Raw genomic sequence first — 13,721 nt, forward strand, 5'->3', positions numbered from 1 at the left:
ACTTATTTTGTTCGCCAATCAAGTTCTACCCCTAAACCTTATTCTCATAGAAAACTGCAACGTGTTGTCATAGCAACGTGGTACTTCCTGTTTCCTTTTTTGCCGGTATGTCCTACGAAGGATGTCTCGTTCAATTCTAAGTTGATCCTTTGAGAGCAGCGGTTCTCAAACTTTTTCATTGTAAGGCCTCTTTTGTGTAGAGTGCATCACTTTGCGGTCCCCCAAATAAAGACTTATAATCTAAAATTTAACATTTTTATTTAAACAAAAACATATTCGGTTATACAATGCTGAAACATCAATTATTTTGTCTGGTGGTCTTATTTTTATGATGTTTGATTGCATAAAATCTATGATCAATTTCTATATTTTATAAAATGCCACAAAATCGGTGGCCCCCTGGATGCATCTCTGGGCCCCCAGTTTGAGAACTACTGCTTTAGAGGATGATACCTCTAGAGGACACAAGGACGCAGCCTTACGAAACGAGACACAGCTAGTGTTTACGTTCAATGCCTCCAACATGGCCGACTTCCGGATTGATGAGGCGTCGTGAAAACCATCTATACTTTCCAAAATAGACGATTACAAAGGCAAAAAAATAATCCTTTAGTAATTCGGCAAAGCAATAAAACGTTTATAGGATGTGGTTAAAATAGTGGTTTCCTTGAGGAAATATACAGTAAAGATAATAAAAGTTAAATTGGTTTATCTGGTTTTCGTCCTCCTTCACAAACCTCGACAAAAACAAACGCCTCCTGTACAGGCGGAAGTGTTTGGCAACCCCGCCCCCAGCGTGTTATGCGCGTGAGCCGCAGCAGGAAGCGGAAGAATAGTAGTAAGTCCGTCTGTTAAGTGGTGAAGCAGCACAATGAGACATTAAACGGCAGTTAAATAAAACGTTAGAGAAGTTATACATCTCTGCCCCTTACTCTTCAGGATTTGAGTGTGTTTATATGTATGTATGATGGCGTGGGGAGTGTGCAGCAGGGCGCTCGTGTGGATTATAACTGCGATCTTGTGCTGGTGTCACAGCAGTCTGATGGTGAGTGAACATCAGACTGATCGAGTTTTCATGTCTGGTCACTTTTCCTATAGTATGTGTATGTTATTAGTGTAGTTTGGGCAACATTGACTATGTGGGTGGCTGTGTGTATTGGCCTGCTGAATGGGTGATAATTTGTTAAGATATCCTTTAGAAACACGTAACACAACTCTAGCAGAGAGCAAGTTTAGTAGGCCTGCCATAGCATTTTATTTGTTTAACGTTACTATTTCTAGTTGGCTTAACTTGAAATGACTTCCTTTTGGGTTCAGAAATTATTTTCTGATCCAATTCACCCACATTAGTAATTCTCTAGCACAATCACAGCTGTCAGGTCACTTTATGTGGCTACATGTAGTTGGCATTATCAAACAGTTTGTCCCAGATCTTGCCCTTTAAAAGGGATACTCCACCCAAAAATAAAATTCTGTCATCATCTACATCTAATAAATTTATTTTGATGAACACCGAAAGATATTTGGATAAATGTTAGCAACTGATATTTCTGGGATTTCATTGACCACCATAGTAGCTTTGTTCTGTTGAACACAAAATAAAACATTTTTAAAAATCTAGGAAAGCAAACAGTTATAGGGCACCTTTGACAACCATTTTAAAATGTCCTACTATGGTAGTCAATGATGTCCCAGAAATGTCAATTGCTAACATTCTTCCAAATTAGGGGTCGACCGATTATCGGCCTGGCCGATTATCATTGTCGATATTAAGCATTTTAATTAGAGATGCACCGATTGCAATTTTCTTTGCCGATTCCGATTTGCGATTTTATTACAAGTGAAACCTGTCGATTCCGATTTTTGCCGATTCCGATTTTCTATCCACAAACTATAATTGACAGTATGCTGTATATAAAACCATATTAAATTTTCTTCAATACACATTTTTTTTTATTTTCATTAAATAAATGATTGAACATTACAATTTCCCCAAATTTCCCTAAATGCAGTTCTCCAAGCTGCATTAAATTACAGAATGTTCTCTTTCCCAAACAACTCTTAAATTGAAGAACTCTGTGACTGAAAAGAAGTACAAATAATAAAATATAACTAAACATGTCACTTAATTTACTTATTTCATTTTTGTACTCATCTCACAAAAGTCTTAAGATAACTATAAAATACTTCAACTTTATTCTTGTCTGTTTCTGTTTATGAAACTAACATTGCTTTATTTCATTTTTTCTGAAATGTAAAATAAATTGTCTTTATCTTGGGTCTGTAGTATTAAAAGAAGTGGGTTGATTTTTGCTGCAACTTCAATAAAAAAGTTAAAACTCTTATGAGTGAATTCTACTCTAAAGATGTATATGTATCAGAGGTGGACGAAGTACACAACTTCCTTACTTGAGTGAAAGTACAGATACTACTGGTCAAATATTACTCCACTACAAGTAAAAGTTGAAAAGACAGATTCTTACTTGAGTAAAAGTACAGAAGTACGTGCTTTTAAAAGTACTCAAGTATTAAAAGTAAATTACCTTTATGTCAGTTGTGCATTGTTTTATTGTCGTATACCTTATGCCTCTGAAGCAACCTACTGAATACACTGAGTAGCTCTCAGTATCAGTTGTATTAAAGGAGTACTGTACTGTAGTGTATTACTGTTCCATAGTCATTTTTATTCCTACTATGGAAAGTCAATGGGGGCAAATTTTGCAGTGAGCAACTCCTTTAAGAGCTTTATATGTTTAGCATGTATATGTTTAGTTTAGATATAATCCTGTATGATCATTTAGCAAAATGATCCCCATTAGCCCCCTAGTCCTATATGTATTTATGAGCAGTGTTCTTTTATTTTGTATATTCCCTTTACCAGTTTTAGCAGCAATTTACCAGTAAGTAGTAAGGTTCTTGTAAATAGTAAAGTGTAGAAGCCATGTGTTTGTTGGATTTATTACCATTTGTATTACCATAATTTAACTACAAACATAAACTATAGCTAGTATAATGAAACTATGGTATGTTTAGTTGCTGTGGTTTTACTAAAGATTATTAATTGGAGTATGGTTCCTATATATAGAAAATGGTAAATTTGTGGATACTGTGGTTTTACTGCAAATACCATCCCTGCTGAAAAAAACAATTAATTGTTTAACTAGAATGAGATTTTTAAATTAAATTCCTCTTTGTTGTGTGTTTGGGGTTTTATTCCAATAGGATTTACCATCCCACCAATAGAATCCATCACATACAAGTAGACAACAAGTATCCATAGTACAATTCCCATTATAACCTTTAAATCCATTACATTTTATGTTGTATTTTGGGCAGGGTTCTATTGTTTTTATTTCAACAAGAATACTTCAACTATAGTTACTTCAGTAAAAACATCATTCATTTTCCAAATCGCTTGAAATGATATAGCAGCAGATCAGAAGTTAACACGCACGCGTAGCTCAAGGTGTATGTGATGCTTATTTACCGTTTAGCCGTTATGCCGATCATTTTCATGACAATGTTTCTTCGATCTTTGACTGATCGTAACCCACAGATGATACACCACACTTTAACATGTGGCTTTTCGTCTCTTATTGTTCTATTTGTCTTTTTAGAGCGCTATAAATGGTGTATCAGCGCCTACGTTTACATTAGTTTAACAGGGAAGATCCCAGAGTTGCCAGATTTGCATTAAAAAATCTGCCAAATGGCCATTCAAAGCTTGCCGGAAAATGGCGAGCATAGAAAAGCTGAAATACTTGGCGACAGTAAAAGATCCTGGCAGATCGCAAGCCAGATAAATTGCGCACACAGGAAACCTTGCTGCATAGAAACCATTTTCTACTTTTGGACCTTTTTATAAATGTAGTGGAGTAAAAAGTATGATATTTGTCTTTCAAATGTAGTGAAGTTAAAGTACAAGTACTCAGAAAAAATAATACTCAAGTAAAGTACAGATACTCAGAAAGTGTACTTAAGTACAGTACTCAGGCAAATTTACTTCGTTACTGTCCACCTCTGATATGTATTTGCAGTTTTTTGTGTTAGTAAAGAACTCAATCAGATATATATCACATATATTGGTTGATTTATTCATGTTTTTATATTTTGGATTTTTAAAAACAAGTAGAAGTCGTGTTGAATGTCATTTTACCTAGGTGAAATTACCACAGTTTTAACGTAAGACAAGGAATCAGGTTGAATGGAATTTATGTTTGTTTTACACAGAGTGAACGACTTCGACATGAGTTTAGCATGTGTCAGAGTTTAGCATGATGCACTGTTAGCATATATACCCCATGTAGACGGAGCAGCGAGAGATGAACTACAGTGCACCTTTTTGTCTGTACAGTACATGATGCGTGTGCACGCGCGTGCAGTCAGCGGACATGAGAGATGCGCGTCAGTCAGCAGAGACTCGCGGTCCGGTGGACACACATGCGAGTATAAACGAGCCGTGAAAGACAGGCTGTGCGCGCGCACGTTTACATGTTTACTTGCGGCTTTGAGTGTACTAACGGCTGTGACGTTCTTGCCCGCATCACGGGAAACAGAAGATCGGCTTGGAATCGGCGAGACGTGAGACTGACCGGTCGGGCCGATCATACGAAAAACAAGCCGATTTGCCGATAAAGTAATGTAATTTTGAAACACGCTATTTGGCTCTAATGCAGCCTCCTCTGTTGGAACACGCAACTCTCTGGCCTTGAGCCCACTGCCCATCTGATTTTCTGGAAGTCACGAGTCTGTCCAACCAATGCGGAAGGCTGAAGACTCTGAAAGGATTGAACTCTCGCACTGAAAGCATTTGTTAGCTCGAGCTGCTTCAGAGATCTCGCATCAGTTGATGGAATAGGCACTTGCACATCATTTTAAGTCATGTCATTTCACAAATACAAGCCATTTTAAAGCACAAAGTACTTGCGTGCTCTCAAAAGACAATCTACAGTCAGTGTGCTCTCAGACATGCACCACACACGGGACACAGCCGCCTCTCAACCTGCTCCCAACAAGTGTGAGATTGAGTTATTTTCCATGACTTATTACTCTTAAACATTCAGATACACACATGTTAAAATGCCCGTTTTTGTGTGGACTATCCCTTTAATATAGGTAAAAAAATAATGTACAGTGTGTATTGTGGTGGTTTATTATAAATGGGGTGGGTTTGCTAATCCAGCGTACAAGCACTTTTTTTAAAAAATGCGCCTGTGGACACATGGAATAACTTAATATAATGTATATTATGTATAAAAATATGTTGCCTTATATTATGTGGTTTATTTAAGTGGTATATTACTTCCCAAAGCAAACATACTTATCCTCTGGCAAATGAATAAATAAGCAAAGAAAGCCGACTGTTTTGACTTGGACTAGTAATTAACCAACCTAACACCGTGCTTCAAAGTACTAGCAACTGCATAGTAGGGCTGTCACGATTAATCGTGCGATTATTATGCTCAGTTTCTCAATGAATTATGGTTAAATGCCGCCACATCCAAATGCCAGAGGGCGCTCTTGTGCAGAAGTGCCGCAGTCCCACAGAAGAATTACGATTTACAACTCAACTCAACTCAACTTTATTTATATAGCGCTTTTACAATTTTCATTGTTACAAAGCAGCTGTACATGAGACACATTGACTACAAGCAAAACAATCAAAGTTGTACCTGCAAAAACAAGAAAAGGTTGAAAACACAGAAGACAGACACACCCACACACAAAACACTCCACACACACAACACGCACACGCACCAACACACACAGACACAGAGACACACACACACACACACACACACACACACACACATACGTACACAGACAAGTACGCACACACACACACGCTCAGTGAGAGCACACATTTAGGATAAAGGAGAGAGAAGCACAGGTCAAATATAACAGATAATAAATTCCTATATGCAATATTAATTAAGTAAAACTTTAAGATTCTAAAGCAGCCCCCCCGGTCAGGCAGATAGTGCAAAAACAGTATGCAAACGGTGGCGAGGAACCCAAAACTCTAATCGAGAAAAAAAACCTCAGGAGAACCCAGGCCCAACCAGGGGATTCCAGTTCCCCTCTGGCAAAAGCTGCTGCCTCTGCACAAGCTCCAGAGAACTTGCACAACAAGGCTAAATAAAATAAATAAACTTAATAATAAAATAAATTATAGTTTAAGATTATCATTAATAATCTAATAGCATTTGAAGTTTTGTGGTGAAGACATGTCAAGAGACCGCGTCCTTCTTTATCCAGCTCTATCATCTCAGCTCTTGTCAGGTCCCCACTTCCCATTCTCCGCTCTACCATCAGGTCAGGCCATGAACTGCATCCTGCTCGCTGTGGTAACCTTGGAACAATGAGACAAGACTGGCTGAGAGTAGAGTACTGTTCTGTACTCTTTGATGCAACAAGTACATCAGTTGTGTTTTTGGTTCCGGTTGATCTAACTAATGCAGCCTAAACCCTCTGAAGATTTATATTATGGAAGAGTAGTGTATGCAAGATTAAAAAGATGCGTCTTTAGTCTAGATTTAAACTGACAGAGTGTGTCTGCCTCCCGGACAGTGCAGGGAAGACTATTCCAAAGTTTAGGCGCTAGATAGGAAAAGGATCTACCACCTGCACTTGATTTTGAAATTCTAGGTATTACCAACTGACAGGACGCCTGAGAGCGTAATGCACGTGAAGGACTGTAATACAAAAGGAGTTCATTCAAGTACTGAGGAGCTAAACCATGTAAGGCTTTATAGGTAATAAGCAAGATTTTAAAGTTAACGCGATGCTTTATAGGTAACCAGTGCAAGGTTGACAGAACCGGGCTAATATGTTCATACTTTTTTGTACGTGTAAGAACTCGAGCTGCCGCGTTTTGGACCAATTGGAGTTTTTGTAATAAGCCTGCAGGGCAACCACCTAACAGTGCATTACAGTAATCTAGTCTTGATGTCATGAATGCATGAATTAACTTCTCTGCATCTGCGATTGACAGCATATGACGTAGTTTAGATATATTCTTAAGATGGAAGATTTACACATGTAAGCTTTGTCCCAAATGACATACTATGCACTATACACTTAAACTATGCATAGGGCTGCAGCTATCGATTATTTTAGTAATCGAGTATTATACTGATTTTCCATTGATTAATCGGGTATTCAGGTAATAAATACTTTTTCTTTATTAAAGAGCAATACTAAATATACAAGAGAAAATAAGACAGGTCTCTTAAAATGAACAACTAATTTGTTTCCAGCAACATTAGAACTACCACACACAGCACCCTCATACTGTGATGCTGAGTTTTGCATAAGAAAATCATTTTTTCAGGCAACTTAAAAATCATGTTGATTGCCGTTTCCTTAGTTTTTTCTGACATCCAATCTAGAGTTACTGTGTTCATGTGAAGTTTTTTGTTGGCACCTGGTGCTGTTGTTGCGGATTCTTTCTGTTCTGCCCTGAAACCGAGAGTGTGTCGTTGCTGTGTTTCGATGGCAATCGGGTCTGTGTGAAGCTGTGAGAGATCTCACAGGTGTGCTATGTTTGTACTAACTGAAAGATGAAGATGCCTAAAGCTGGAGAAACAAAACTGTTTTACCCCAATGTTAATGGAAAATGCATAAGGCTTTATTAGTATTTGTTTGACAATCTACACCAGGGGTCTCCAAACTTATTCATGGAGTGCCGGTGTCCTGCAGATTTTAGCTCCAACCTACCTCAACACACCTGCCTGAAAGTTTCTGTTGTGCCTACTGCCTATTAAGATCATGATTTGCTGCTTTATGTGTGTTTAATTAGGGTTGGAGGAGCTAGGTTGCTGTCTTTATATATTCTTTGCTGCAGAGGTCCGGACAATACTTTTTTAAATAAATAATATTTAATCAATTGAGCCCAGTCGAATATGCATATAAAAAGTTAACATCTAATGTTTTATCAGGTCATTTATTTTATATTCTGATACCCACAGTATGTATGAAACATAGAAAGGCCTGGTAAATGAGAAAATGTGTTGTAGGCTCTCGTGCTAAAGTGAAGTCCTAGTGGTCTATTTTAATATTGAAAAAAAACTACTGACAACAAAATGTAACAACTCAAATGAATTTATCATGAGCAGAAGTGCTTACCAGGGCTCTATACTAACTTTTTGCACTGGTTGCACTGGTGCGCCTTTTTTTCTAAGGTGCACCAGCACAAAAGTTAGGTGCACCCAAATTTTCGACCGCATTGCATTTAACACCACAGTTTTACCAGTTCACTTTTTTTAAATCGCTGTTCATATAGGCAGAATTGACTTGTAAATGATTAACTAACAATCTGGTCAACATAAAGTTCTTTATTTGAAGCACAATTCTACAAGAAAGGTAACTTACTGAAAAAGTGTTGGTGCTTAAAGTGCTTCAGTGAACTGAAATTTAAACTTAAAACATCTCGAGATAAATGGACCAGGGCTTGACATAACCTGGGAGGTTGATGGCTCCATGTCAGAGCATTGCTTATGATTTTAAAGAAAAGATAGAATAAATAAAAAGATACATATAGGCCATTTTGAAGTTCTGTACATTAAAAAATCCACATCGAACAGTCCCAATATTGTTTAGGTGACGTACTGAGGTGGTCTACTCTCATTTTAAAGTGGAATGAGTCTGTGCAATCGGATAGTTTTCTTTAAATTATGATCTAAAGTTAAAGAAATAATAATACATATAGGCCATTTTGAGGTTCTGTACATTAAAAAATCCACATTGAACAGTCCCGATATTGTTTAGGTGACGTACTGAGGTGGTCTACTCTCATTTTAAAGTGGAATGAGTCTGTGCAATCGGTTAGTTTTCTTTAAATTATGATGAGAAGTTAAAGAAATAATAATACATATAGGGCATTTTGAAGGCCTGTACTTTATAAAATCCACAATGAACAGTCCTGATATTGTTTAGGTGACACACTGAGGTGGGATAAGAGTGTTGTAAAAAATATAAAAACTGCCTAGCAGTTTAAAAACAGCTTAAAAAAGCCTAGCAACCACCTAGCAACATAACTGTCAATCTTTCCCGTTTGGCCTGGGTTAAAGCCTTCAATTGTAGTGCAATTGAGGTTCTTTTTTCAATACCATATATCGTTTTATGGGCAAAATTATATATAAATGTATATAATTTTCTAAATGCATTTGTATTTTAATTAATTCACAACCGACAGACTGAAACCACGTTTGAAATGGATCGCTTTATTTTGAAATCCAAAAAGCCGCTTTTACCGTAATGCGCAGTATATGCGCACATAACAAAACCGAGTGATGGCTAGTTTGACCGTCGTTTCGAAGTGGAGGCTGGCTTGACCGCAGTCGGAATTTGGAGGAAAACGGGTTTAAAGTTAAGTGATGAAAATAAAAGCACAACAGTCCAGTATCACAAGTAAAAGTCACTTTAGAGTAGTAAAAGACTTACTCTAATAACAATTTAATAAAAAAATATTTCCTAGTGTTGAAGTCTATAAAAATACTGTACAAAACCGTTTGAATAAAACGAAAGTAAGGAAAATGGTGCAGGGCACACTTAAAGAACGAGAGCTCTGCCATTATCACTACACAAGGAAACTAGCAAACATTACGGACAACAACTAATAAGCAGTGAAGCAAGTTTTATGTTGTTTCTCATGTGCATGGTGTCTGGACTTTTGATCATCCCTTGTATGTTTTGCGATCGGATAACTCCCGGTGCTGCAGACGGGGAGCTCTGTCATCTCACGAAAACATTGTATAAAAAATCTTTGCATGCCGTAGTTTACACAGGACTGGCGGGAAATGTGCATTGATACTCCTTCATTCTTCATGTTATATGGTTTACTTTGATAGGTGAACTGTCTTTCCTGCGTCCCAGCGCGACATCCGACTGGTTTTCCCAGATCGCATCACATATGTCTAGTCAGTAACAATGACAGGTGAAAACACGCATGTCCCTTCGCGAGCATATCACGCTCTAATGAAGGGAAACGGGGAGTTTTTCAAATTTCCCTCATTGTAATCCGTCAAAATGACGGACGGACGGCCTTCAGATTTTTCCGTCACTGGTAAAAAAAATCTGTCAATGACAGAGAATTTTTGGTTAACTCTGGTACACACCAGTGTTCATTTTGACAGCAAATTTTGATTTAGTTTTAGTCATAGTCTTTTGACGAAAATGCAATTTAGTTTTAGTCACATTTTAGTCAACCCCATCATTTTAGTTTTAGTCTAGTTTTAGTCGACGAAATATGAAAAACATTTTAGTCGAATAAATATACATTATATTTAGTCTACTAAAATCTAAATGGTTTAAATCATTTACTTGGATGCTTGATGAAGAGTTGTTTTTCGTGTTCTTTTCTACAAAAGTGTCATGTTAATGTGTAATTCTTGTAAAATAGTATATTGTAAATTGCTGAGTTTCATTCTTATAAAATCTTTTAATATATAAATCTTTTAATGAGTGGATTCTTGCGTGTGGGTAGGTGGGTGGAGGGGGGCACCATGAGGTCTTAATACGCCTCTGGATCCACCACGTTCTCAGGTAACAATTTTAATATATTTGATGCAACATTATTAATCAAATGTATATTATAAATGAACGGTAAGGGAGCGTTTGGTATATTGCATAGTAGTTCAGTTTTATGCCCTGAACTTCTGGAACACTGAATGCAGAACACTTACAGTGTCTGTCTGCAAACGCATTAAATGCATAACCAAATAGGTATAGAATATTATATGATATTTCCAAATGCTCCAGNTGTAATTAAATGTTCCATACAAAGATTCAACTGTTTTGACATAATTTACTTCACCTTAGAATGAAATTAAACCAGGTCATTACCTTTATTTTTCAGAAAAGTTCAGTAACTAGATTTGCATTGTTGGAACATTAGACCATGAAGGACATGTTCCAGTTCATTCAATCCCATTTGACTCAATGACTCGTTAAGTAGGGCGTTTCATTCAGTTCATTCAACCAATAAACGCTCTGACACGGCTCACACTCAAAGGCTATTGGCTCATGGCATGCCTCTTTGAAGAAAGAGTCTTTGCTTGATACAGCAATGAATGAGAAATAGCTTTCAAAAGACATATATATAAATTGTATTACATTTCTTTAATCATGCAAACATGTTACATATTGGTTGAATTACAGTTTGACTCACTTCATACTTCATAATCAGTAGAGGACAGCGCTGGTTTCTTTTTGGCAGACTTTATGTTGCATTTCACGTTATGCAGCAGCTCGTGTTAGCAGATAAGTTAACATAGGCATATAAAAACCTTTGAGCTTCCTTCATAATGTGTTTCGGGGTGACTCACCTGCAGTCGCGCTTCAAGTTTGCGGCGTTTTACCGCGATCGTGAGGAAAATAAGACGCTTTGTAACCGGTGGAGACACAGAATACATGTTGTGCTTCCCCTTCTCCCAGAGACTTCTCTCTACCGTTTATATGAGATAAGCACATGCGCGCAAACTGATGTCCGCCACGTGGGACAAGAATATTTTCGTCTCGTTTTTATTAGTTGACGAAAATGTCAGTATATTTTATTACAGTTTTCGTTATCATGCATTCATTTTTATTTAGTTATCGTCTCGTTTTCGTCAGTGAAAACATGTCGTTAACGAATACTTTTTGTCATAGTTTTCGTCAACGAAATTAACACTGTATCGTGGAAATCTAAGCCTCAGATATATCATCACTGTTTTATAAAATAATTGGAAGGCCTAATTGTTCATATGAAAAGAGAGCGCAAGACTTTTCTGCTAAATGTCACTATCCGTGCGATCTCAGTTTATTTCAATATTTTGGCATGAAAATTATATGTGTCTGACAAACTATATATTGTTGAAGGCTAGGACTCTAGATGCAATTTCAGTACTTAGAAATAATTTTGAAGAAGGTGACTGAGTTATAAATGACAAAGTATGCATGCATAAATGTAGTCCTATCAGAAATAAAACATTTACTAGTGCAATATTAATGCATTAATATTATGGTAACACTTTAGTATAAGGACCAATTCTCACTATTAACTAGTTGCTTATTAACTGCTATTATTAGCATATTTGCTGTTTATTATATGCACTTATAGTGCACATATTCTGCATGACATATTCTACATCCCTAATCTACCCAATACCTAAACCTAACATACTTCTAACTATTAATAAGCAATTAAGAGTAACTTATGTTTAACCGAAAATATATATCCGTATTTGCACTATTTGAGGAGTATGTAAAATGTGATTGCATCGAAGCCCATGAGGGGCTCATCAGTGAGAATCCAAATTATGCCTGCAAGTAAAAGACCAGATAATATGGCGTTATTATAATGACAAATGTCGCGAGCGCATTATTACAAGGCGAGAGCGCATTCTTGTCATACGAGCGCTGCGAATCTCTCCGCTCGCACGCCGATTTCCTTTGCTCGTGCACAAAACTGGACGCGCGCTTTCAACTTATACGCTGCTCTCTTATGAATTTTCTCTCCTCTCGCTCAGTGAGCGTGTGCGCACTCAAAATGCGTTGCCGTGCGTCCACGAATCCTTTGGTACTCTTGCTCTCGAGAGGTCCTCCTGTGTGTTCCAGGCATTATAGGCTGTCAAAAGTATGTCAATCAGGATCTATTCAGGGTTCTGGTAGACGGAGAGCACACCACGGAGGTAGATAAGAAAAAGGAGTTTATTTCAAAAACAGGAATATCCAAAAACAGGTAAGTATTCAAAAACAGGAATATCCAAAAACAGGTAAGTATTCAAAAACAGGAATATCCAAAAACAGGTAAGTATTCAAAAACAGGTAAGTATTCAAAAACAGGAATATCCAAAAACAGGTAAGTATTCAAAAACAGGAATATCAAAAACAGGTAAGTATACTTATCGGGGTAAAGAATTGCAGTGAAGACAACAAGACTGAACAGGGAAGAACAAAAAGGTGCAAACTTAAATAGAATCCTGATGATGTGATGCAGGTGTGGACTAATCAAAAATGGTGGATGTGCGGTGCATGCTGGGAAACTGAGTTCAGAACTCCGGGGAGAGGGAACGGGTGAAGCGAGCTGGCGGTGACGACATGGGGGGCGTGGCCGGTGGTGCTGAAACCGTTACAGTACCCCCCCTCCATGGTCCGCTCCAGCGGACCTACCAGGGTGACGGGGTCGACCTCGAAGTCGAGGACCCAGACGTTCAGGATGGGTTTGGTGGAACTCTCGTAGGAGTGCTTGGTCTAGAATGTCAATCCGTGGTACCCAGGATTGTTCTTCAGGTCCGTAGCCCTCCCAGTTGATTAGGTACTCGAGGTGACCTCCCCGTCTCCTGGAGTCCATGATCTCCTCTACCCTGAAGATCTGTTGGGCGGCGTCCAGAGGTGGTGGAGGAGGAGGCAGATCTGTTGTTACAGCAGGGTCTGTAGAGGAAACAGAAACAGGAGTAATAAAGGGTTTGAGAAGGGAAACGTGAAAGGAGGGGGAGATCCGGTAGTGTTTGGGCAGCTGGAGGCGGAAGGTGACGGGATTGATCTGTCGAGTGATGAGGAATGGTCCGATGTATTTGGGACTCAGCTTCCGGCAGGGTTGTCGCAGGCGTAAGTCCCTTGTGGACAACCAGACCCGTTGCCCTGGAGCATACTGGGGGTTTGGGGATCTTCGGGCGTCCGCATGGAGCTTCTGCCTGCGGATAGCCTGCTGGAGGTGGTGGTGAGCTGAGTCCCAGACC

The 13,721-nt window shown here is 38.3% G+C and overlaps 1 protein-coding gene across 3 annotated transcripts in view; it reads left to right on the forward strand.

The window, feature by feature from the left end:
- The first annotated feature begins 817 nt into the window (after positions 1–817).
- LOC130561538 (serine/threonine-protein kinase/endoribonuclease IRE1-like) overlaps positions 818–13,721 on the forward strand; it is a 135,522-nt gene continuing 122,618 nt past the window's right edge. For all 3 annotated transcript variants that reach the window (XM_057345948.1, XM_057345949.1, XM_057345950.1), the window contains exon 1: positions 818–1,045. In XM_057345948.1, the coding sequence (XP_057201931.1) occupies positions 965–1,045 (81 nt within the window). In that variant the 5' untranslated portion in view covers positions 818–964. The remainder of the gene's footprint in view (positions 1,046–13,721) is intronic.

The sequence above is a fragment of the Triplophysa rosa genome, linkage group LG11 (assembly GCF_024868665.1).
Source record: "Triplophysa rosa linkage group LG11, Trosa_1v2, whole genome shotgun sequence".
Taxonomy (NCBI): domain Eukaryota; kingdom Metazoa; phylum Chordata; class Actinopteri; order Cypriniformes; family Nemacheilidae; genus Triplophysa; species Triplophysa rosa.